The sequence below is a fragment of the Gobio gobio genome (assembly GCF_949357685.1).
Source record: "Gobio gobio genome assembly, chromosome: 14".
Taxonomy (NCBI): domain Eukaryota; kingdom Metazoa; phylum Chordata; class Actinopteri; order Cypriniformes; family Gobionidae; genus Gobio; species Gobio gobio.
Window position 1 is genome coordinate 38,856,786 of NC_137107.1, and position 26,079 is coordinate 38,882,864.

Here is a 26,079-nt window from a genome sequence, read left to right on the forward strand (position 1 = left end):
TCTTTGGAGCGCATAAGAACATTTGTTGATAACACGTGTCCAAAGTATTCAGCAATCTGCTCAAATTACGCAGGGTTTTTGCAAATGAAACCTATTATCTGGGTTCCTTTGGTTATGGTGCAAGCCATAAGGTTACATAAATGCGGTGTAAGCACCAGCCATCCAAAACTAAAGGAAGTTCTATGAAGGGATCTCATCCCAAAACCTAGTGAGCTGCCTACATAGGCTACATTTTAAGGGGTCATATTCTTGCTTCTGAAGTGAAGGTAGTTTTTTTAATGTATTCTTTACAAATGAAAGGTGAGTAAAAATGAATGTACTTTGTCTCTGATGGCTAACACATTGAAAGAAATGTTCGTTATAAATAAATATTAGTGCTGTCAATTGATAAAAAAAACAAAAAACAAATTAATCATTTTTTTCTGTAATTTATCGCAATTAAAAACATAATTGTGTTTTTTATATTGTATGTTTTTTATATTGTAATAATTTCACAGTTACTCTCCAAATTAATGTAGAAACAACTTAAAGATCGTATATTTTAGGCAATATTTGTTGTAATGGCATCTTTTTTGAATGAAGGCCAGTATCACTGATACTAATACTACTACTGATGACTCTATATAATTGATTTTTTTTAAACATTAATGATAATCATTCAACATTACAGTATAGTTGAAAGCTATATCAATTTCAACATGTATTAGGCTTTAAAAAATTACACCTTTTTAATTTAAGTGAACTTAAAACAATCTTCACATAAACCCATTATAATAAATGTCATATTTACCATATTTTACAGAAATGTAATAAAGTCTGCACTGCATAAATAATACATTAAATATAGATTAATCTAGCCTGGATGCCAGCCGAATTTAGCCCCGCCCACAACATTTTTACTCGGGCAGTTCGGTCTGGAATTGATCCGTAGAGAAGGAATTATGCCCGAACAGAAACTGTTCGGACCAATGAATTTGTCAGGGCGGGCTTTAGACGATGATGGACAGATGATCAACACTAACGTAATCATCCACGTCATCAAAGAGCGCTTGGGTTGAATTTGTTCTAATCCTAAACGGAGAACTTGTTCGTATATGCATTCACCGTTACTATTTCTCTCAGAAATGATCGTGTTGGTAAGTACTCTGTGTATCCTTAAATTCTTTTTTTACAACACCGGCAAAGATCGTTTACACGTTCTTCTAACGTTAGGCTACTTATTCCAGCGTGCGTGCAGACAGGGTTGCCAAGTTTTCACAACAAAACCCGCCCAATTGCTATTCAAAACTAGCCAAAAACAAGCCCAATAGCTTTCTGGGGGGGTTCTCCGGGGAAAAAAAGGCATTTGGGGGGTAAATTATGTGTTATTTTGGCAGGGCTGCCTGCTAAAATTCGCATTCCTGGGTCTGTATATCACATAATTGGGGTCGTTCAACCCGTGGACTGTTAACACAGTGCAGTTGAGTTCTGTTGACATTTGACAACTAACGTTATGCGTTGCTCTGATTGGTTGTAGGTCTTTCCTGGTTCAGATCCAATTGAGGTCTTTCCTGGTTCGGTTGAAACATGCCCCATAATCACAGCCCAACGGAGCAGTATCAGACTCATATTCTGACTAGAATTGAGTATGACGACGTCAGGCTAAGATTAATCCTCATTAAAGCAACAATTGCTGGACACAAAGAAAGATATTTGGAAGAATGTTTGTAACCAAGCAGATCTTGGCAGCCATTGACTATACCCTAGTATTTTTCCCCCCACTGTGGTATAGTCAATGGCTGCTAAGATCTGCTTGTTACAAACATTCTTTCAAATATCTTCCTTTATGTGCAGGAGAACAAAGAAATTCATAAAAGTTTGGTACAACTTGAGCGTGACTAAATTATGACACAATTTTCATTTTTGGGTGAACAATCCCTTTAAGCTAGTAGTTTTTGCTGCGTTATCGAATTTGGAATAGAGGATTGTTAATTTTCACAGGCATCTACAATTTTGGTGTCATAAGGCCGTGTGTCCACCAAAGCGTTTTTTCACACGGCTGGCTGACATATCCAATTGTTTTCAGTGGAAGCGCCGGGTTTTTAGCACACCATGAGCGTAACGAGGCGTTGAGCGTGGAGGGTTTTTTACTGGTCGCCGAAAGTTGAAGAATGTTCAACTTTGAGTAAAACGCAGTGTTTATCACTGTCACTTTTCACCCAGCCGTCCAATCAGAGTGGAGGAGGGGCAGGACAAATACAACACAGACCAACCGCCACATTCTGCTTGTACAACATCAACAGATGAAAACAACGAGCATATTAACGGAACAAAATAATTTAAAACAAGTACCGGCATTTTTATATAGTATCAATACAGAAACAAACTTTCTGTGAAATGAGACACTAGTAACACTTTCACAGATATTCCTTAGGCCTATCATAACAAGCAAAGAGTCTCAGCTGAAAACAAAAAACAAAAACGTTGCGCTGCCAAAATGCTCTCAAGCGCTCACAGTGAGGCGTTTTCAGCAGAGCGCTTAGCATTTTCAGATGGATAAAAACGCTTTGGTGGACATGCGGCCTAACTGTCTGTTTTTGTGTAATGGCTGGTATGTGTGTGTGTGTGTGTGTGTGTAATTATTACGTTTTGACGTCACCACCAGGAAATAACCTGATTTATTAATAAAGTCTTGTAAACGCATTTTACTTGCGTTGTCAGGTTATTGGTTTGCATGTAAAACCGGACAACAGGTTATTTCAATTCAGTTATCAGCGTACTGGTGTGCATGTAAATGCTCGTTGAAAGCAATTGTGAGTCAAGTCTCCTATAGAGCGTGCGTCATGAATTCGGCAGGTTTGAGTTTGATGTGTTTGTAAGCCATCATCTTTGACCTCTTCAGAACCCGGCAGCTTCTGTTGCCAAGTAACATGCAGAGAATGCTGCTTTATTTTGAATATGCTGAAAAATCTGACCTTGTGTGTTCCAAACCAGCGAGGTGCCATTCAGAGGTGTTTTTCTTAATAGTTTGTGGAATTTTTGACATTTCTTCCATTTATTGTAATGATTCGCACAGAGTATCATCCCTGTCTCTGCTTTTTTAGTTCCTTTTTTTGCCTCTAATTCTTTTCACTCTCTTTCGGTCTGAATTTGTTCTTGTTCACCTGGTTTCTCTGGTTTGGTCAGCCTGTTGCAATTTCAGTTTTCTTTAACCTGAATTTTTGTAGCTATTCTTTCCTCGTCGTCATGATTGCAAACCTTCTTGTTTGTTATATGTACAAAATGTCCCAGTTTGACATTTCAGAAGGAATCCATTATGTATTCAATAGAATTTCATGCACTAACCTTGTTTGTTTGGGACAAATGCAAAAACGTACCATGGTAGTCAAAATTTCCACCAAAATGCCATATATTTGTATGATGTGATAATAACTTAAAGGGATAGTTCACCCAAAAATGAAAATTTGCCCATGATTTACTCACCCTCAAGTCATCCTAGGTGTATGTGACGTTCTTCTTTCAGACGAAATCGGAGTTATATTAAAAAAGTCCTGGCTAATCCAAGCATTATAATGCATTGATGGGTCGTTTTTGAAGTCCATAAAAGTGCAGCTATCCATCATATAACTGCTCCACACGGCTCTGGGGGGTTAATAAAGGCCTTCTTAAGTGAAGTGGCACGTTTGTGTAAGACATTTTATAGACTAAAATAGCTAACTTCTGAAGGATTGCCGTACACATCGATTTACGCCGAAAGAGTATGACCCTTGACGCATGCATATTGATGAACACAGAAGCGCAGGGGATAGAGCACTCGTGCACTGCTGATGCCGGAAGTTAGCTATTTTAGTCTATTAAGTTTTAAATATGGATATTTTTCTTACACAAATGCGCCACTTTGCTTTATTAACCCCCAGAGCCATGTGGAGCAGTTATACGATGGATAGATGCACTTTTATGGACTTCAAAAACAACCCATCAAGTCAATACCATTATAAAGCTTGGATTAGTCAGGACTTTTTTAATATAACTTCGATTGTATTCATCTGAAAGATGACATATACACCTAGGATGACTTGAGGGTGAGTAAATCATGGGCTAATTTTCATTTTTGATGAACTAAACCTTTAAATGATATTAAATATTATTATTATGTAGCTAGCAATTTGCTAGAAACAATCTTTACCAACTCCATAGGCAAGTACCAACATTTTTTCTTAGAAAATGTTAAAATCTAGTTATGTTTGGTCCAATCTCTTGTTGTAATTGTTAAAATCTGCCATTCTTTTTGGATGACTTTTGCTAATATAAGATTAGAATAGCCTTATTGTAGCAGTAACCACAGTATCTTTTATTTTGGTTGAAACTATGGTTATCATGGTGAGATTTTGCATGGGGAACTGGCAGGGATTGTTTGAAATAGAAAAACGAAAAACTGAGGTCATGTCTCTGACTTTAAGTGAATGCCCTGCGACCACTTGAGACCACAGGTATGCCACATAGCCCATGCTGTTACCTCACAAAAATGTCTTTAAATGTGAAAACATATTTCACTGTCCACATTTGTTGTATTGTCCTTATCTTGCAAACAATTCAAAGCCATTACAACCCTCAGCTGTGACATTATCAACACCTTCAACACGATTCTTTTGTAGAATGGTTATTCTTTTAGTACGTGCATGTTTAGCATTGTCTTCAGCCAATTCACTCATGTTTTAAAGTGATTCGAGTAAATCTCCGGCCCTGCTCAAAAGCTGTCAGCGTAGGCCAGACCAAAAATAGCACCTATCAGTCTGATTCAAAGAAGAAATCTCTGTTTTCTGTCTCTGAAGGGAAGGGTAACACTTTGGTGAAATTTATGAGAAGGCTTACTCAGCCTTATGTCTGTCCACTGTCTCTCAGAATGACTGTGTGGGCTAGTGTTGTGTGTCAACGCTGTGAACAAAAGCCTCTTTATTGTCCCCGCACCCTGGTTTCCTAAAGAGCAGTCTGGTGGGCAGTTTGTGGTGATTGAGATGTTGCCAGCTCCTCTCGACCAATATCTGCTGCCGTTCCTTCACAGATCTGGAGACTCTCGACAAGTCTTTCTCACAGTCAGTGGACAATTCTCATTCTGTCGTCATCCCAGACAGTCGTTGCCCCCTTTATTCAGCAGACCTGGCCATTAGCCAGTAGGGTTTGGAACGTAATTAAGCCTTTGTCTTCAGGGTCGAGGAGGACGATGATGATAAAGATGATGTAGCCGCTTCGGCATGTGTTCGCAGGAAGAAGTAGGACTCTCCTCGTCTCACATTAGCTTGTTATCTGGCCTTGAGTTGCTCTGGGGTGAAAACTTGCTGGCAAAGGTCCCTCTTGACAGAGTTTGCAGAAATTCTGGGCCCTGGACGAGAGTCATGGGACATGACTTGAACAAGTCAGCAAGTTTGCTTTGTATGACAAGTCGTTTTAATTTAAGGTGATGCTATTTTATTTCACATGGAAAGTGTATTTACACTTTATATGTGAAATAAAATAGTATTGCATGCACATATATATATGAGTGTATGTGTGTGTGTCTGTATGAATGTAAATGCATAAAATAATAATCTACACACACGTGTGTGTGTGTGTGTGTGTGTGTGTGTGTGTGTGTGTGTGTGTGTGTGTGTGTGTGTGTGTGTGTGTGTGTGTGTGTGTGTGTGTGTGTGTGTGTGTGTGTGTGTGTGTGTGTGTGTGTGTGTGTGTGTGTGTGTGTGTGTGTGTGTGTGTGTGTGTGTGTGTGTGTGTGTGTGTGTGTGTGTGTGTGTGTGTGTGTGTGTGTGTGTGTGTGTGTGTGTGTGTGTGTGTGTGTGTGTGTGTGTGTGTGTGTGTGTGTGTGTGTGTGTGTGTGTGTGTGTGTGTGTGTGTGTTTATGTGTGGATTACTATTTCATTTAACATAGAAAGTATATAAAACAAAATGTATATAAAAGTCCTCCTATATATATATATATATATATATATAATTTTTTTTTTTTTACTGTATTAAAATGTCTTTTAAAATGTAGGTATACTGCTTTAAGCAAAAGCCATTTTTTTTTATTTATCTTGCATGATATAAATAATGCAAAAGTTTCCACCACTTCCTGTGCTTTAAAATGGGTATTTAGGTCATTCGGTTGGTTGTTCTTGTGCCAAAATCTTGAGCATCTAAAATAAACAGATACTGGCTAAATAAACAGACACCCAAGTCAGTAGACACATGTAGCACATGTTTGAATATATTTATATACACACACACGTGTGTATGTATATGTATATGTATATGTATATGTATATGTATATGTATGTATGTATGTATGTGTGTGTATATATATGTATATGTAAATTTGTGATACTATTTTTGGCTGTTACCTCATTGGGTTCGTGAACAGGCCAGTCTCAGGCTAGTGATAGGATAGATAAAAACTTATCAGATAGGCCCGTCTCTGAGATATTTCCAACTGTGTGCGTCAGCTTCCTTCCCATTAACAACTTGATGACTGTGAGCTTTAGCACGTCAGCATTTCCAGCTTTTGAGAATTTGTGGCGGTGCATTCCAAAGAAAGGTTTGTTACCTGTATAGGTCTACTAGGATATAATTATAAAGATGCTGGAATATCTGTGCTGGAGGTGAAACGAGAGCGCACTGCTAGATTTTCACAATGAGGTCCAACTGTGGTCAGACAGTTTCCACAGGAAGCATGTGTTTACTTTGGGAATTCCAGTGCTTTATAGCATCGCTGCTTGAATTGATTGATTTATATATTTATTTTTTGTTCTCTTGAACATATTCTGACATTATTACAATGTTTCTGTTCAGTTATTTTTTGAATATGTTTATTTGCACAAACCTTTAACTCTAAAGTACTAGGAGTAAAGTATTAGGAGCATAGCTTGTTTGAGCTACTGACGTGAATGTTTCTAATGCCAAAATAAACCCCCAAGGCTTATGCTCACCAAGGCTGAATTTGATCAAAAATACTGTAACAACAGTAATGTTGTGAAATATTACAATTTAAAAATAAACTTTTTTGTATTTGAATAATTTTTAAATGTAATTTATTCATGTGATGCAAAGCATCATTACTCCAGTCTTCAGTGTCACATGATGCTTCAGAAATCATTCTAATATGATGATTTGCTGAACAAGAAACATTCCTTATTAATATCAGTGTGGAAACCATGATACATTTTTCTTTCAGGATTTTTTTGTACATTTATATGAAAAGAATATTTTGTGTAATATTATAATTGTCTTTACTGTCAAGTAAAGTTTTAAACAATTTAAGCTCTGGGACCATTTTTGGGATTTCTACCCAAATTGAAAGCTTCCCGTACCCACATACAGTGGTCTAAATACACAATTTTGGTGTCATTTTAAAGGAAACCCTTTGAAGTTTCATAAACCACTGCTAAAAGTGATAAACATGTAAGTATATGTTGTCTAAGCCAGGGCTCTACATTAAGCATGTTCACGTGCTTGTCCTTCGGACAAGTAAATCTGTCATCCACTTGTCCGAGTAAAAAATGTGCTTGTCCGGAAAAAAAAAGATTTTTTTGTGTGTGTGTGTTGTAAATAAAATTTATTCTGAAGCAATATTCTCACCAGTGTTCAATCAGCTTTGACATATGCATATTTGTGATATTTTTACCTTTTATAAAGGGCATGTTTCCCCTAATCTTATTAAATATAGGCTATGATTCAGATTTCCTTTTATATTCTTAAATTGGATCAATCAATTAAATTAGAAGATGACACTGGCTGTTACCAGTCAAATTAAATAATTTACACTGAAAAATTACAACTGCATTAAATAATGTTATAAGATTGTTTTAAATATACAAATAAGAAATGCTGGAAAGATGAAACTAAACCACCAGTAGGTGGCAGCAGGTGACCGCCTGAATGAGTGAGTCATTGAGTCGATTCGTTCAAACGCTGATTCATTCAAGAATGAGATAGGCGTTTACGAATAATTCATTGAATCTTTGATACTATCGATTCATTCAAAATGCTGAATCATTCACTAACACGTTGTTGCTGTGACACGCGTTCTGATGTGATCTTTTGGAACTATTTTCGCGGCTGAAATAGAACAAAAACACTCAATATTGCATCTAAAATGTAAGTGACTTAATGTTAATAATTGTTTATGGAACTGTCATATGAAATCAGTGTCATTTTCAGCCGTGATGTTATTCAGGAAAACAGCACTCTTGGGAATGTGACGTTGCAACTGTATCATATAATAAATATAAATAAACTCCACATTTCTACATTTTTACAGCATTTCTCTGTGTGAGTGGTACACATTTGTTTCGATTTCTCCTCGAGAGGCTGCGCGAGTGTCAACAGTGCAACGTTACCGTCAGTTCATTATACATTATTATCATTCACTGACGATCGCCAATTACAGTAATGAATGCAGAATCATTTTTGCATTTCGGTGATTCCCTAGTTATTTTTGTTAATGACGTTTTATCAGACTACTTGTCCGTCGGGCAAGTAAAATTATTTTTCACTTGCCCCTTCAAAAAATCCACTTGTCCCGGACAAGCGTTAATGTCGAGCCCTGTCTAAGCTGTAATAAGTTTTGGTTATGAATAAAATTTTTTGATTATGAATTCAGTTTTGAAAGTGTGTAACTCAGGCCCTGTGTGCTCTAGCATCCTGCAGACAGTTTGGGCTGTTTCCACTAGATTCCAGAAAATAGTGGAGAAAAGAATTTTCTCTGTATTAGGCATATTGACCGTTTAACCGTTAACCAAAAGTAAGAATTTTAACCGATTAAACAGTTAAACGGTTTAAAATGTATTTTTTTCTTTTCTTTGTTTGTTGCATGGTTTATGGTTAAAAATATGCTGTATTTCATGTGCAACCACGTGTGTCTACACAGACATATTTTGCAAAATTAAGCAATGGAAAAGAAGTTGGCCTACCGTGTGGGACCATTTCGACAGAAAGAGCGACGAAGTTACTTGCAAAATATGCTACGCGGTATTAAAATACAGCAGCAGTACAAGCTCCTGACTGGTGGAAAGCAAATGAAAGGCGCTTCCTGAGGCTGGCCACTGATCACCAGTGCCATCTGAAGCCTTGTTTAAGGCTTTTTGTAGTGTGGTTTTGGTCAAGTTTACTAAAGTAAACATTGTCACGCATGTTCTTCTTGCTGTTTCCTGATGGTTTATAGAACAATTACTTTGAGTCGCCCTTTGTCGTTTCACACTTGTCATGTTTGGTTTAAAACGAACCCTAGTGTGATTGCTTGGTTAGTGCGATTAATTTGAACATAAGTGAACGCTGCCATCCGAACCCTGGTGCGCACCAAACAAGACCACTCAAAAGATGGATCTCGTTCCGCTTCCAAACTAACTCTGGTGCGGTTCGATTGATATATGAACACAACACGGACCAAAGACACGTAAACGAACCAAAAACAGGACGTGATATCACAAGCTGCGACGCTACAAGTCAGCTGATTTGACGACGTGGAAAGATCGGTGTATCCAAAATGAGTAGAGGGCAAACGTAAAGCAACGAGGAGGTAAAGTGCCTCATCAATATGCAGATCTTCGTTTCTGCATACAACAGAGAAAATCCTGGTGCTGTTTTGAATGTTTTGAACATTTTATGAGCTCTTCGTGAGTTCTCAGCTGGTAAAAATACAACCATATGTACACGCATAAAATGATCGCATTTAATCCAGCACACAGCATTGTTTTGAATGTTCGGTAAGCAAGCTCCGTCGCGAAATATACGTTATAAAAGCCAACCAATCAGGTTGTGACCGTATCCCTATGCCTTTGGTTTGGTAACTTTAGGTTCGCTGTTAAAAATGCCATTGTGAACGCTAAGCGGACCAGGACTATGTTTTGTTTTTGTTTTTTGGTCCGGACCAAACGAACCGAACTAAGTGTGAACGCACCCTTAGAAATGTTACTTAAAGGGTTAGTTCACCCAAAAATGAAAATTCTGTCATTAATTACTCACCCTCATGTCGTTGGACACCCGTAAGTCCTCCGTTCATATTCGGAACACAAATGAAGATATTTTAGTTGAAAGCTGATGGCTGAGAAAGGCTTCAGACAGGCCTCCATTGGCATTCAGTACATTGACACTTCCAAGATCCATGAAAGGCACTTAAAACGTTGTTACAAAGTCTATCTCACCACAGTGGCTCTACAATAATCTTACGATGCGACGACAATAGTTTTTGTGCGCAAAAAAAAATCAAAATAACACCTTTATCCAGCTTGTTCTCGACTTCCGTGTATGCCTCCACGACGCATGCGCGAGAATATAACGCAGATCCGGCGTTCGGACATATGACCCAGAAGCGATTTGTTTACGAGCAGAGGAAGACGCGCGTGTCTAAGCTGTTGGATTCTACAAGTGCCTTTCATGGATCTTGGAAGTGTCAATGTACTGAATGCCAATGGAGGCCTGTCTGAAGCCTTTCTCAGCCATCAGCTTTCAACTAAAATATCTTCATTTGTGTTCCGAATATGAACGGAGGACTTACGGGTGTCCAACGACATGAGGGTGAGTAATTAATGACAGAATTTGCATTTTTGGGTGAACTAACCCTTTAAAAAAATAAAAACCATATAAGGTGTGGATTGAGGTAGGATTGCTATTTTTATTTGACGAAAAAATTTAGTCTGATGGGAAAAAAAAACATTCTGGTTCTTCAAAGCTTCAAACGGATTCAGTGTATTTTTGTTTTCTCATCTTAATTTGGTAATTATTTAAGTGAAAAATATTTAATGTAGGCCTATTTATTTTATGCTTTTTATTTATATTATTTTATTCTGTTTTTCTCTGTTGTCAGAAACGCTGCAGGTGCGTGAACGTGATAATGTGTGAATCCAGGTTCTGTTGTTGATCTGATCTGTGCTGCTGTTTGCAATTGCACGTTAAAAAACCCGTGGAAAAAGCGTCTTTTTTATTGGATCACAGACACTCGTCAATTGTATTTTTATTTAAAGCCAATTCAATATAATTGTTATTAATTATTATTACAGCTCAGACACCATATACTTACTTGTTTATCACTTTTAGCAGTGTTTTATGAAACTTCTAAGGGTTTTTAAAAGACCACTGTATGTGGGTATGGGAAGCTTTTCAATTTGGGTAGGGCAAATCCAGGCGAAAATGGTACCAAAGTAATTTACTGTGCGTAAGTTACTTTGTGTAAAACAAATGCCAAAGTGATGCATGTCCCCAGAAAGTAGAGACTCTAAGCTTTCAAATGGTACCACATATGAGGTCAGAGCTCCTCCACAGACATTTAAAATTGAAAGTATATACATGATGATTACTGTACAGGGTCTGCAGATTTTAAGTGGTTAATGCATCCTTGCCGAGAAAAAAAAAGCATTCATTTCTTGAAAAAAAAGACACATAATTATTGTGACAGCATTTGCTTGAGCAAGCACCACTCACATTTGCTTTAGAAAATATAAGAATTAAATGTTCAGTTGTTGACATGAAATAATAAAAATACATTTCTCAAAAGCAAATCCACATTTCCATGTAATAGATGAGTTATTTCTGTACAGCTGTTCCATCCAAACCGCTGGGCCGTATTCTGAACCGCAAAGGCTCCATTGTTTTGTCCCTGCAGCAGCACAAAAGAAGAGGGAAAAAAACATCAAAAAGACAAAAAATGAACTGTCATACAGAATCATCTTTTTGAAAGAGATCCCAAGGGCCTCGTATTTCAAGGAATTACACTCATTCACAGAATACTGTAGTTCTTAATTACATGTCTTTGTCCGGATGAAAAGAATTGGCTTTCTACCACCAAATCTACAAAGTTACTGAAACATGTGCAGTCAGATCATGCTGTACTCGCATTGAGGAAATGTTCCTAGGCCAAGGCCATAATCGCCCACGCTTAAGCAACAACTTTTAGTATCTTTGAAATTCCTCATACACAATGCCATTTTGTGTCACTTTACAAAACCGAACCTTGCCAATGTTGGAAACTTGGCTGTTTCCATCATGTCAAAGAAAGATTTTATAAAACCCAAAGACATAAAAAAAGGGTTAATCAGTCAAGCAATCCATCCATCTATCTATCGATCTATCTAATTTTTATATTTGATAAAGATTCAGACCATGTCAACTGTAGTTGTGGTCACGTTTGTGGTAATACTGTGCATGTTTGGTTTACCTCAGGTTCAACAGATCCATCTGCGTTGGGTTTCATCATCTCTCCATGGTCGCTGCTGCTCATGCCTTCCGGAAACGTCTCTTTCACAGATGAAAATGTGACACAGAAGGACCTGCGGGCTTTCACTCCTCCAGAGGTGCTGGATGGTCTCAACCTCTCCTCGCTTTCTGATATGGAAAAGGTGGATTTGAAAGACTTTTGTTGAGCTCTCTTGTTTTCTTTTCTTGTTTACTACTTCTGGTATGAATTTGCATTTTATCAATTTTTGCTCTTGTTTACAGAATCTGTCATTAGTGAGGTAATTCAAATGTTTTAGTTTATGAACACTGGCATCATGTGAATATGAGAGAAATGGGAAGGTTAAAACAAGTTTGTTTTTCATTGCTGCTATCATGCAACCATTTCCTTTACATTTTATGTGTACATATTCAAAAGTTTTTGATCGTTAGATTTTGAATGTTTTTAGAAGACTTTTCTTATGCTCACCAAGGCTGCATTTATTTGATTAAATATAAAAAAAGTAGAATTTTCAGAATCATTACTCCAGTCTTCAGTGTCACATGATCCTTCAGAACTCATTCTAATATGAGGGTTTGATGCTCAAGAAACATTTATGATTATTATCAATGTTGAAAACAGTTGTGTAAAACATTTGTTCAGGATTATTTGATGAATAGAAAGTTCATAAATATAATCTTTTGTAACATTATAAATGTCTTTACTGTCACTTTTGATCAATTTAATGCTTCCTTGCTGAATAAATGTATTAATTTCTTTAAGTTCTTTCCCTAAAAAATAAATAAATTCTTACTGACCCACAACTTTTGAAGGGTAGTACAATGTTGCAAAAGCTTTCCATTTCAGATAAACAACTTTCTATTCATCAAAGAATCCTATTAGAATGATTTCTGAAGGATCAAGTGACACTGAAGACTGAAGTAATGATGCTGACAATTCAGCTTTGAATCACAGGAATAAATTACATTTGAAAATATATTCAAATAGAAAACAGTTATTTTACATTTTAATAATATTTCACAATATAATTTTTTTTTTTGTATTTTTAATTAAATAAATTTAGCCTTGGTGTGAGCATAAGGGACTACTTCTAAAAACATAAAAAATCGTACCGATCAAAAACATATGAACGGCAGTGTATGTGTATCTCTTAAACATTTTGACAGTACACTTCTGTGTACACATGACATCCTTAGAGAGAGACCGATACACCATCGCCGAGGCAAATCAAGACATGATTATTTACAGAGAAGTTAAAGGATCTTTTACATTCTTTGGCCGACTTTTGGATATTCTGTTCCCAAAGTTATTTTTTAGCAGGAGGAACTAGACAGGAAAGAAACGCAAAACTATGCAGATGTACTATATATATAACATTTGAGGCTGATTAAGGCCTGAAACATACTCTGGGCTAGAAAATGCTTTTGGCAACACAAGCTCGTTTGCTCTTGTCTTTGCTTGCTGACATGTGTCAGAATGAGGCTGTCTGCGGTTTCTCAATTTTGTTATGTGGACTAAAACATCAAATGCAAACATATAAAAGGCTCCATTGTCACTTTCTGTTTCTTTGTCAACTTGTAGATGCACATGTATTCACTTGGCATGACGTTGTTTTGGGGTGCAGACTATCAGATTCCTCAGAGCCAGGTGAGGTTTATAATTCTTACATTTAATTGTACTTTGTTTAATATAGAAAAGGAGTGATTTACAATTATTTAGATTCTAACTCAATTTGATATATTTACCAAATATTTATTTGCACCATGTAATTTATAGTGCTTTATAGAGAATCACCTTGTTAGCTTAGCAATATGCTAATATCATTTAAGAATCGGGTCTGTTTCATTCTGCTGTACATACATAGAAACATCATGTTCAATTATGGAACTAAATTAAATACAAAAGGAGTGATTTAAAGTGGTTAAAATCCAATTAAATGGTATATCAACCCAATATTTTTGTTTATACTTTGTATTTTATAGTGCTTTGTAGAGTATCATGTTGTTAGCTTAGCAACATGCTAACGTCGATTTGAATCAATGGAGAATCAAGTCTTAGCAGTTAAATTCTGCTGTACCATAGCAGACATCCCACCTGGCAAAAATGTATCCCAGACCTTCCGGGAGAGGTGGGATGTCTGCCATAGCAACAATACGTTAAATTATGGAAATAAATTCAGGCGGCCCAGACAAATAATAGATTCTAGATGATTCAGCAACTTCTTGTATCTTTTCATTGACCTCTTCATGTGTGTGTTTTAGCCAATGAAACTGGGAGAACACCTGAACAGAGTCTTGCTCAGCATGTGTGATGATTCCACACTCACTCGACTGTCTGCACGATCGGTTCTGGACACCTGCAGCGCTCACATCCGCAACTCCAACTGTGACCCTTCATTTTCATATGTCAGGAGGCTGGTGAGACTCGTTCTTGGCAGTCTCTCTCAGGTACTTGCCTATGTATTTTTTTCAACACTTGTTTTTGGTCATTTTTTCAACAATTTATGGTTAATTTCAAGTTAAATATGACAGAAGAAAAGACTTGCGGTTCTGCAAGTACATAAAGAGCCACTCTGACTCTTTCAGTGAATCATTAGAATGAATTATTTTTTTTTTTTTACCAATTCATTGAATGACTCATGATGTTGTTTTCTGTTTCAAAGGCAATTTTCTATTAGCCATACAGTATTTTACCTTCAAGTTTTGAAGCGGATTATTACAAATACATTTATATAGAATAAAAAAATACATATATTAAGGTTTTTTTTTGGAATCTGTTTTAACTTAGCACTGGTTCTTGATTCCCAACTCTTCGTTAGTTGATCACATCCAAGCTATAATGATTCAGCGCAATGTGTGTGAACATACTGTTTCTATTAACTGAATTGCCTGCACAGTCCAGCCCAGCCCTATAAAACAGCTTTCAATTAAAAAGGTAGTTAACTGTCTTTCCTGCCCTTGTTTTCTCCTGTTTGATGTCACATCCTGTTTCTCAGCTATACACTCCCCAGTAGTTTACTTGCACAGCGATATAGAAACAGTGTATTGTCAGGAACAGATGTTTCTGGTCTTATTTTCTGCACTGTGTACGTTTTTCCACACTGGGGAGGTAAACGTGAAGGTGCCCAGTAGGGATGCCATCTTCTTATTTCTGTTGATGAATCCTGTGAGTGGATGCCAGGGGTTTTCCGCCCTTTGAGCAACCCTCTCAATCAAGTCTTCTATCATGTGTTTGATTTAGAGTTAAACATTTGACAGTTTTGTTCAAAAGATGTTTTGACTTGGTTTAGCAATCTTGATCAAGCTCTATAAGCCCTCTAAGGCCCTATGAAATCCATTTTTTACTCAAAATTCAATTTTCCCCACATTTGTATTCAGTTTCTACATCAAAAACATATCAAACAAATCAATAAAGTTTATCGAACTTTTAACTATATCTTTAATTGATCTTAATTTTTTTTGTAGCTTAAATGGTTTGGGTGGCTTGAGAAAAAAAAATAGCATTATACACATTAAAAAAACACTACTGTTCAAAAGTTTGGGGTCGGAAAGAATTTGTTTTTGAAAGACTATTTAAGCTTGTCAAGGCTGCATTTATTAAATCATTAAAAACTAATATTGAAATACTATTACAATTACAAATAACTGTTTTCTATTTTAGTGTTTTAAAATGTAATTTGTTCCTGTGACGCAAAGCTGAATTTTCAGCATCATCACACCAGTCTTCAGTGTCACATGATCACATGATCACTTCAGAAATCATTCTAAAATGAGGATTTGATGCTCAAGAAACATTTCTTATTATTATCATCAATGTTGAAAATGCTGCTTCATATTTTTCAGGAAACTGAGATACATTTTTTAAGGATTCTTTGATATATAGTCAGTTCAAAAGAACAGCATTTAGAGAAAAAAAAAAAATATATATATATATATATATATATGAGTAACATTATACATGTATTTACCTCTCACTGACGATCAATTTCATGCATCTTTGCTGAATAATTAAAAAAAAAATTGTACTGACCCCAAATGTTAGAATGGTAGTGTGTGTCTCTTCATGATACAAATTATTTCACAAGATAAATAAAAACAGTTTCCCCAGTATATTTTCTTTTCTTTTAATCTCTTTCTTTGATAAGAGGGAATGATTGCTTAAGTCTTTCTTATTCTGTGCATGTGTGTTTGTTTAGCTGGACGGTCTGTTGTCTGAAAGCGAAAGAGAGTCACTTCCAGAACGAAGTAAAGAGATTCGTGAACGTCTGCGAGGAAAAGGCCTGCCCACAGGTAATGCACATAAGTCTAGATATTTAATAATATATAAATATCGCTCAATATGACATTGAAGCTGGGGGTTTCCCTTTTTGGGTGGTATGGGAGTCCTTGAGTTTTCATCCACACATGAACAAACATGTATGCAATTGTTTTCTACTTTTCTCTTTCTCCCACACACCCAAACACAGGCGTGCCAATACACGCTCATACCCCCTATCTTCTAGTTGTCTTCTGCGTCACCCATTTGTTTGAAGTTGCTGCTGTTAATTGATGATATTTTGATTGTAATCATAGCTCGCACTCTTTCTAATAATCCGATTGTTCTAATACCGTGAAGTGCTGAGCTTCATGCTGACTCATCACACACCATTTGTCCAGTTCTAGAGGAAGTGATTCAGAATGTAAACAAAGCAGGGCTTGGTACTGACATGAAGCGGCTTTGGCCCTTCAGGGGCCTGTGCTTATCAGAACAGAGGGATAATAGATCCACCCTGCCACAAGAGACAAGCCAGAACACGACCAGCACCAGTGTCTGGATGTGCCAAACTGAAACTAAAGATAGGTGGAGGAGTTTCCGGATATTCCAGAAAGATTTCAGATTGAAAGTTCTGGGGAATTTTGTGAAATGTATTTTGTTTATTCATTTTTAATATAAATAGTGGTTCTAAAGAAAAGTATTTTCCAAAGTATTTTATGATACTCTGATGGGATATCACAAATACATGCAAATTGTATATACTAGTGTATATACAGTATATTGCAGTATTTTAAATTAAATGCTAACATACTGCTCATTGCACAGTATTCCTGTGGAAATTAATGCTTTTATTCAGGTAGGACACATTCATTTGATCAAAAGTGACAGTAAAAACATGATAATGTTACAAAAGATTTATATTTCAAATAAGTTTCAATTCATTGAATCTGGAAAATAAATTCTCAATTCTGAGAAAAAATATTCAGAATTGCGAGACATAAACTCGCAATTGTGAGATAAGTCGCAATTATCTATTCAAATGTTTTATTCTGTGGCGGAAACAAGCTTCCATAGTTTCACAGTATACACACTGCAGATATAATAATACGAGTAGTATGTTATTCTGAACATAGTATTTTGATGTTTTATAAAATGTTTGGAAAATGGTATTCCAGAATGTCATGTATATTCTCTGTAGCAGCTGCAGACAATGTGTTATCATTCTGAACATAAAGTTTTGTTCTAGTTGTGTTTTAAGACTCCACTAACATCCCTTGGCCTTCTTTTTCATTCTCTCAGTCTGTTTCCCTCGTCTCTCTGTCTGACTACTTATGCTTTATAGTTTAATGATGTGCCAAACAAAGAACCTTTCTCTCCCCTTCTTCTCTGTTCCTCTCCCAAGTTTCCAACTCCCTCATTTCTTTCGCTCTCCATCTATCTTCTGTCAGTCTCTCTCTCCCAGTCTTGTCCTCTCACTGTGTGCATAGACGAGAGTTTGAACCGAAACTAGACAAGCACATCACCACAAACCAAAACCTGAGCGATTCTTTTTGGAAAATATGACCAGATTTTCCCAGTGGTTTCAGTGGTGCTTTAGCACAAACACGACCGGCCGGTTATGTAACTGAGGCATGGCATCGATCACTAATAGATATTTCCCAGGGTTTTTTACTGCATGTTCTGTAGGAAGCTTTGTTTTCGTCTTGTAGTATCTGGCCATGCATTGGGTCATGATGTGATAAAATAAGCCTGCCTAGATGGTGACTCACTTCACGCTAGTTTATTTTTGGCCTTACAGATGTCTTGAAACCTCAGCAGCAAAGTAATAGCTGTGGTCTCAGACTGTGTCATTGTTCTCATTTTGTAGATTTGAATGTTTGTTGACGTTCTCAGAGTATTTGTGCTCCGCACACTAGCATAAGCCTCAGGAGAAAAGTACCAGAGGCAATGCTAATACTGCTTAGCAGCATCTGTATCTGTTTCAGGCTGGTCAAAACAATAGTAAAAATATTTAAGTTTCAATGTGGTTGTCCTTATGTGACTTCTGAGTGCCTCAGGTACTATATGGCAATGTTGTATTTGCATTAGCATCTCCATTTTGTTCATGTAAAAGCGCTACTGGCCTGTTGCAGTTAAAGGATTTGTTCACTTCAATATGAAAAAGTCCTTATATTTTACTCACCCCCATCTCATCCAAGATTTTGATGTGTTGATGAAATAAGTTTTTTGAGGAAAACATTCCAGGATTTTTCTTCACATAATGGTTTTCAATGGCAACCAAAATGTTGAAGGTCCAAATCAATGCAGTTTCAAAGCGCTTTGAAGGGCTTCAGAGACTCTGCACGATCCCAGACGAGGAATAGGGTCTTATCTAGAGAAATCATCGGTCATTTAAATAAAAAGAAAAAAATGAATATACTTTTTAACCTAAATTGCTCATCTTGCGCTGCTCTATGGCCGCCATATATATATATATATATATATATATATATATATATATATATATATATATATATATATATATATAATAATATATATATATATATAATATATAATATATATATATAATAATATATATATAATAATATAATTATTATTATTATTTATATATATAATTATTATTATTTATATTTTACATATTTTGTGTATTTTTGTTATTATTTATATTATTAGTTATAATTAATTATATTATTAATTTACTTTATGCATGCTATAGATAATTAATTTGTGCCAAAAGTTTTTTTTTGACCTCATAATGTTTAATCAATATAGCTTAGCTGGATCTTCCAGTGAAAACTACAGACTTCTCTCTGGTGATGTATGCAGGACTTCTCCTCCATTCATTTAATTCACATTCATTTTCCTCCACTTTTGAGTGTAATGCCCACTTCTCAAAATCGAATCAATAACCAATGCATATAACCAAGTCCACTGTCACTATTTCCAATTCATTGTGACTTTTAAGGCATTTAGTTTGACATCTTGTTGGTCTACGATATGGCAAGACTCTTGTATCTAATTTTCAGACCCTTTTACATTCTATTTTGTGACACTGGTATCCTTCGTCCTTCCAGCATCATGGGTTTTGAAGTGTCGGAGTCGGTGTGTGTAATGACTTTAGCATGCCTCTTTTTGTTAACCGTTTGAAATCAACCCAGATCCGTCTTTGCCCCTATGATATACTAAGCTTTTTATGAAACATGAGAGAAAAGGCCTCTTGTTGAGCCATTCAATGCTCAAACAGTTCCCTAAGAGAGAACCATCTGGAACATCCATGTCTTCCTGATTGACAGTGCTGGAATTGGCGTGGCTAACGAGCGTGTCGCTGGAAGCTCAGGGTGAAATCAGAGAGGCTTTAGTGGAGCTCGTAACCACTAGAAGGCCACTATTGTTCCTTCTGTTCTTTCAGCCAATTATGACCCATTCTAATCTCGCCTTGACAAACGGGATCCAATAAAAATGCTCCCCGAAGACAGCAAGGGTCCCACATTTAGTTTATGTCCTTCAATAGATTCTTATTTGGCTTATTTTGCAAGTTCTTGTATTTTTAACCTTTTTGTGTATTTTATTTTCCCCCCATTAGGCCGTAGTGCCGCCCATCGTGTGCTGGAGCGTTATAGAGCCCGAACACAGGAGCAAGCCAACCTGAACCGTGGACTAAGCCGCTCTATGGGCTCTCTTCCCATCCAGGACCTTGTCAGAGCAGACGAGGGTCTTGTTCAGTACGCCCCTTCAGAGTACCAAGCTGGGTCCGAGTCCTCTGCCGAACTCTACCACCAACGCCAACAACAACAACTGCAACAACAGCGAGGCCGACCCATGGAGGTGAACCAGCGCTCACACCCCCATCAGAGAAACAAAAGCTGGGCCTCCTCTGCAGACCTGGCCTGCCTCGATCCAGATATGCTCCGCTTTGGGGCCCTTGAGGATGCCCGAAGGGGCAGCAGCGCTCTGAGCATCCGCTCGGCCGGTAAACACAAGTCATCTTCCAAGGCCAGAGATTCCCGTTACTCAGACTTTGGGAGCTTAGATGTCAGGAAGACCCATCACCATTCGAGTCAGTCCGTCGGCTCCGCATTCAACAGTGCTTACGACCGGATAAGAGAGAAGCATAAGAAACTGCAAGCGCTCAAACAGGCCATAGATGGTGAGTACTGATTCTAAAGTTGTTCTCTTAGTGAGGCGAGGTGATGTGGTCTTATATAGTCAGATTTTCTTTCTATCACTCAAGTCATTGTATTGTAGATTATTAGGCCCGAGAACCGCCCATTGTCAGACATGTAAAACAACCATCCAGAGTTTGGGGTGGCTTTATTTGAAATAGTTGATACCATAAAAATAAACGCTCTGTAAATCTCACAAAACCTGGCAAAAAATGTCCTAGACATGTTTCACAAAAACATATATTTTGCATAAACAATATAAAATGTTCTACTACTTTTATGCTGATGTTAGTTCTAAAAATAATTTAATAACATTAAACTGAGAATAGTCAAAGTAATATTCCTGGACACAAAACAGTAAAGATAATATTGTTACAATACAAAAAAATATAGATTTTTAAATATTGACTGTTCAGGGTCAGTAAGAATTTTTTTTTTTTTTTGGAAAGAAATTTTTACTTTTATTCTGCAAGGATTAATTAAATTGAAGTGACAGTAAATATATTTATTTATAATGTACCAAAATATTTGCATTTCAAATAAATGCTGTTCTTTTGAACTTTCTATTCATCCAAAATTCTTATAAAAATAAAATACGGTTTCAAAAAAAATATTAAGCAGCACAGGTGTTTTCAACATAACGATAAGAAATGTTTCTTTCAAAACAGCATAATAAAGAATGATTTCTGAGGGATCATGTGACTGAAGACATTTCAGCTTTGCCATCAAATTAATAATTTATATTTTAAAATATATTAAAATAGAAGACAGTTATTTAAATTGTAATAATACATAATAAAACATTACTCTTTTACTGTATCTTTATTTTGTATTTTTTATTTTAATGTGGGCTTTATTAGCAGACTTTTCAAAAATATATATTTTTTAAATCTTACGGATCAATAGTGTACTTCTAGGCTCTTTTTTGTGCAAAATCTATAGAGTTATTTTTTTTATGATCTTGAAATAAAATGACCCAGCCATTTCTTGCCAGGCTTTGTGAGATTGACCCCAATGGGGAAAATTCAAATAATGTCTGTGGTTCTTTAAGATTTTGTCAGAAAATCCAAATCCAGGATTAGTTTTTCCTTATACTCATTGTATCAACAAGACTTTGTTTGCTGTAAGTTGTGCAAAGAGTTGTCAGAATGAAACTGACCATCTGATGGAAACTGCACACAAAAATGGCTGAAATCAGCAGTGAATGGACTGTGGGTGTGTTGTCTGAGACTAGCGTGTGATGTAGCCTAAGATCTGGGATTGTAATCAAAATGTTGCAGTAAAACACTTAACCCCGTGGTGCTCAATGAGAAACTGCCTGTAGCTTAACAGGGCATCATGGTGAGATTACAAAATGCTCTTGTGGCAAGTGTTTTATTCTACAGGCTTCATGCCAAATGCGGACAGTTGATGTGACGGCTTTAACCAAGCTGGTTAAAACCCACCGTGCTACTGATTTTGACTCTTTACTACATCAGAAGAGACAACCGTAAGCATGAATTGTATGTGTGTTACAGGGGAACTTTGGGCTCTTCCTGTGCAGTTAAACTCCCGCGTCTCACGGCACACAGAGCTGAGGTGTCAGTGTGTGTGGTGGGAGTGAACGCAGGGTTATGAATGGGTTTTGCGTGGCTTTTGCGCGTGCGGCGTGTTGCCAGGTTCTTTATGACTCAGTCTGGCTGAGGGCTCAAGATTCCTGGAACTAATTAGAGAGATGGATAATTCTAGGCCTTCAAAGCTCACAGACTTATGCAAGCTTTTTACTCTCTCTCTTTCAGTCGTTTACTCTCTCTAGATCGCTCTCGCCTATTTCCACTAGCTTTTCATTCAAAACTTCCCACAGTGTTGGGGAAACTCATTTAAAGTAGTTAAACATCAGTCAAGCTACCCTTTTGAAAAGGTTCACTGCAACCTATTAATAAAGAGTAGCTGACTATGCAGCTTTGGGAAGGGCTTAAATTCATTTTAATTTTATTGTATTGCATTTAGTTTCATTTTATTTATTTTAATGCATTTTGTTTTATTTTATTGCATTTGATTGCATAATTTTTTTTAATTACATTTTGTCTTTTTATTTTATTTTATTTTATTGCATTATTTTTATTTTATTGCTTTTTATTTTATATATTTTATTTTATATTACATTTTTTAAAATATTTTTTAATTATTATTATTATTTAAAATGATGTCATCTTAATATGTATTTTCTTTTAGAAAAATAATGAATTATTGTTTCTGAATAAAATATTTTTATGTAAATAAAATATTTATTTTTATTTAATTGAATATTCTATTTAGTAAAAATGATGCATATACTTGGCGCAGAGAGAGTGAATAGCTTTTTGAACAGGTTCATTTAAGTGATCTGTCTGAATGAACCTTTTCATTGAAATGAATCAAACTTCCCAGTGCGTGTATAAAAGAGGACATTTTAGGCAAGGGTATTTATTATCTCATGTTCCCTGGCTGTAAATCTGTGCGACAAAAAGTAATGTAATTTATTCTCCCATGTATTGTTTTCCTTCATTCTTGTCTTATTGCCACCTTGCAGTCTCCATAAGAGATGAATTCTTCATATGTGGCACATTCATGTGCACATCCTTCGCCTGGCCTCCATCTGGACGTTTTCTCGATGGAGTGAAGCTTTGCTTCATCATAATAATCCTCAGGCTTTCCTATCCGACCTGGCGCTGAACTGAGCCCAGAAGCTGTTTGGCTGCTATTTTTACCACGGTTGAGCTCAGAACCAAAGACATTCTCTTCCCAGTCCGTGCGGTTTTACTCTGACTCACGGATCCACGAAGCTGATCTGTCTGAGGCTGTCGTCTTTTTAAAGGAACAATATTCTGCGCTTTTTTGTAGCATTTTTTCCACTTGTGTTAGTCAGAGATTTTTTTTTTTTAAACCCCAAAAACAATTTAATGTTTCATGAGCTCTTTCCATCCTCTTTTAGACTCTTAGGAATTAAAGAACCTTTTTACTACAGTACCTTTAAGACTTATGTAAATGACCTGGTGTTCGCTTGGTCTCGTTCATCAAGCTGGCGCTTATATGTTAAGGTACTCATGGCTGTGATGTAATAACTAGGGATGCACCGAATATTCGGCCACCGAAAATTTTCGGCCAAAAATGGCCCAAAAGTGCATTTTCGGTTTTCGGCCGAAAGACTTTTATCACCAAAACAACACGGCCGAAATGTTGTGATGACGCAAACAGAAACCGCGACCTGCACGTGCTTGTCTGAAGCAGTTTATTTGAGAAACACCCACGTCAGCTCCATGCACAACCACTGACAGCCAGAGCTCATGTTCTCGATGAGAAGAGGAACAGACTTCACTGTGAGTTCCCACACAAACATCGATCAACATGTATCACGAAATTCAAACGATAAATGCCGTTTTGACGCTCTTTAATGTGGCATCACTGATCACATCACAGTTCAAGCCGCGGCGCGCGCGTGAACGCGATCATCTGTGAGCGCGATCGATCATCTCTTCCTTAAGAATAAACATGAATGAACATCCAAGGTATGTTGAGGATACATTAACACTCACTGTCACGTATCATATGTGGTGTAATCGCTCAATCAGTGTTTCAACAGCGAAAAGACGTCAATATAACTGCTTGTAAACTAGCCTAAACAATGTCATGCAACTTTAGCATCACATTTGTTACCTCAGGCAGCCATTCAGTGTCCACAGAATTTTATTCACTAGAGTAAATCAACTCTTTCACTAAATATATGACCTATATTAGCCGTTATATTCATTATATTCTACTTAACCTGTTAATGATATCTTGATTATTTCCTGTATGTTTAAATAAACCTTTCATGAAAATGACAGACACTGTGTATAAATGATTATATTTCAACAACGAATTGGAGAAAAAACAATTTTATTATTATATTATTAGTTATTGCAAAAACTGCCTTATGTGAAGTTTACATGTTTGCGTACTATGTTATTTGAGTGTTGATTATTAGACCTAAAAATAAATAGCAACTGAATTTAGGCTAATAGTTTGGGCTCTGTTGTTAACCTTTAATATTAATGTGCAAGTAAGGGCTCCCTATATAGTTTACAGCAATATCTTCAATACACTTTTAGTTATAATTTAATTCATTTAAGGACAGATACTTTTTTTTCCCAGTAAACCAATAAAAATAAATAAAAAGTCATTTTGTAAAACTGCTGTACCGAACCGTCAGTTTTGTGTACCGTTACACCCCTATTCTACAGTTAACATATGGGCTATGGCAGTCTTTGCTTTGATACACTATTATGTTGAAGGCCTACAGAGAAAATAGTTTTATCTTTAAGCAGTTGCACTTGTTCTGAATGCACTTTCTTGTAGTAGTCCTACAGAGAAAAAATTTAAATGCACTAGACCTAAATGTATTTTGTTTTTATGAGAAAACATTTAATTTTAAAACCTTTCTGTAGGCCTGTACATTATTATTTAATGCACAAATGAGTGGGGTCAAGTTAAACATTTTAGTTTGAATTTTATTTTATACTGTGCATTGTTGCAATGTGCTAAATAAATATTGGCATAATTTGTAATTGATTTATTCTTTGAAACTTTAATATTAATTTATGCAATTACAATGCCTTGATTTTAGTAAAGTTAGTAAACAGTCATAACCATAAATGCAATGGTACTAATAATTGGCATAATTTATTTCGGTGTTTCAGTTTTCGGTTTTCGGCCTTGGTTTCCTCTTTTTCGGTTTTCGGTTTCGGCCAAGAATTTTCATTTCGGTGCATCCCTAGTAATAACGGTGACATTTTCTGAATAAATCTGTTTTTACAGCTTAGTTTCAACGAACTATTATACTCTTACTTCAGAAGAGCAGGAAGAAATACTGTTTTCAATTATATGTTCTCTAAAGTGTGGTGTAAGAGGAATCTTTGCCATCGCATTGCTTTTGTGAGGGAAAACAAGATTCTGTGTATCGAGCTGCCGTCTGTCCATCCGCTTGTATAAACATGAGCCAGGCTCATTTTCCTGACAATAATGGGCCGCATTACCCACGATCCTGAAGAGGAGGAATGTCCAGCCCCATTAGAGCGGGATGGCAAAGAGCACATATTTGGGTTGTTTTGGTGCCTGTGTTTGCTGTGAATGAATGTAATGGCGTACAGATCATTTGTTGAGCTTTCTTGCTTGCTTGCTTGCTTGCTTTCTTTCTTGCTTGCTTGCTTGCTTGCTTGCTTGGCTTCTTTCTTTCATCCTTTGCTTTCCTTTTTTCTTGTACTTTATCTCAAAAGCCCCGTTTCCACCAAAATTTCCCGGAACAATTTGTCCCAGGAACTTTTTTCCCAGGAACTATTTTTCCCCCAGACCCGTTGCTGTCTGCGTTTCCATCGCAGTCTAAAGTACCGTGAAGATTAATCCGTTGACGTAGGACTGTTTGTGACTTTCCAGAGCCCACTGGATTTCGGTCAGCAAATAAACTTAATAGAGCCTCAACCTCATCGTCGG

General features: G+C 36.6%; 1 protein-coding gene across 1 annotated transcript in view; it reads left to right on the forward strand.

Moving 5' to 3' along the window:
• Positions 1-26,079, forward strand: part of ptpn13 (protein tyrosine phosphatase non-receptor type 13) — a 115,037-nt gene that overhangs the window by 26,635 nt on the left and 62,323 nt on the right. Inside the window, exons 3-7 of the mRNA XM_079835706.1 lie at positions 12,163-12,338; positions 13,757-13,822; positions 14,437-14,622; positions 16,371-16,464; positions 20,013-20,576. Coding sequence (XP_079691832.1) covers positions 12,163-12,338; positions 13,757-13,822; positions 14,437-14,622; positions 16,371-16,464; positions 20,013-20,576 — 1,086 coding nt within the window. The remainder of the gene's footprint in view (positions 1-12,162; positions 12,339-13,756; positions 13,823-14,436; positions 14,623-16,370; positions 16,465-20,012; positions 20,577-26,079) is intronic.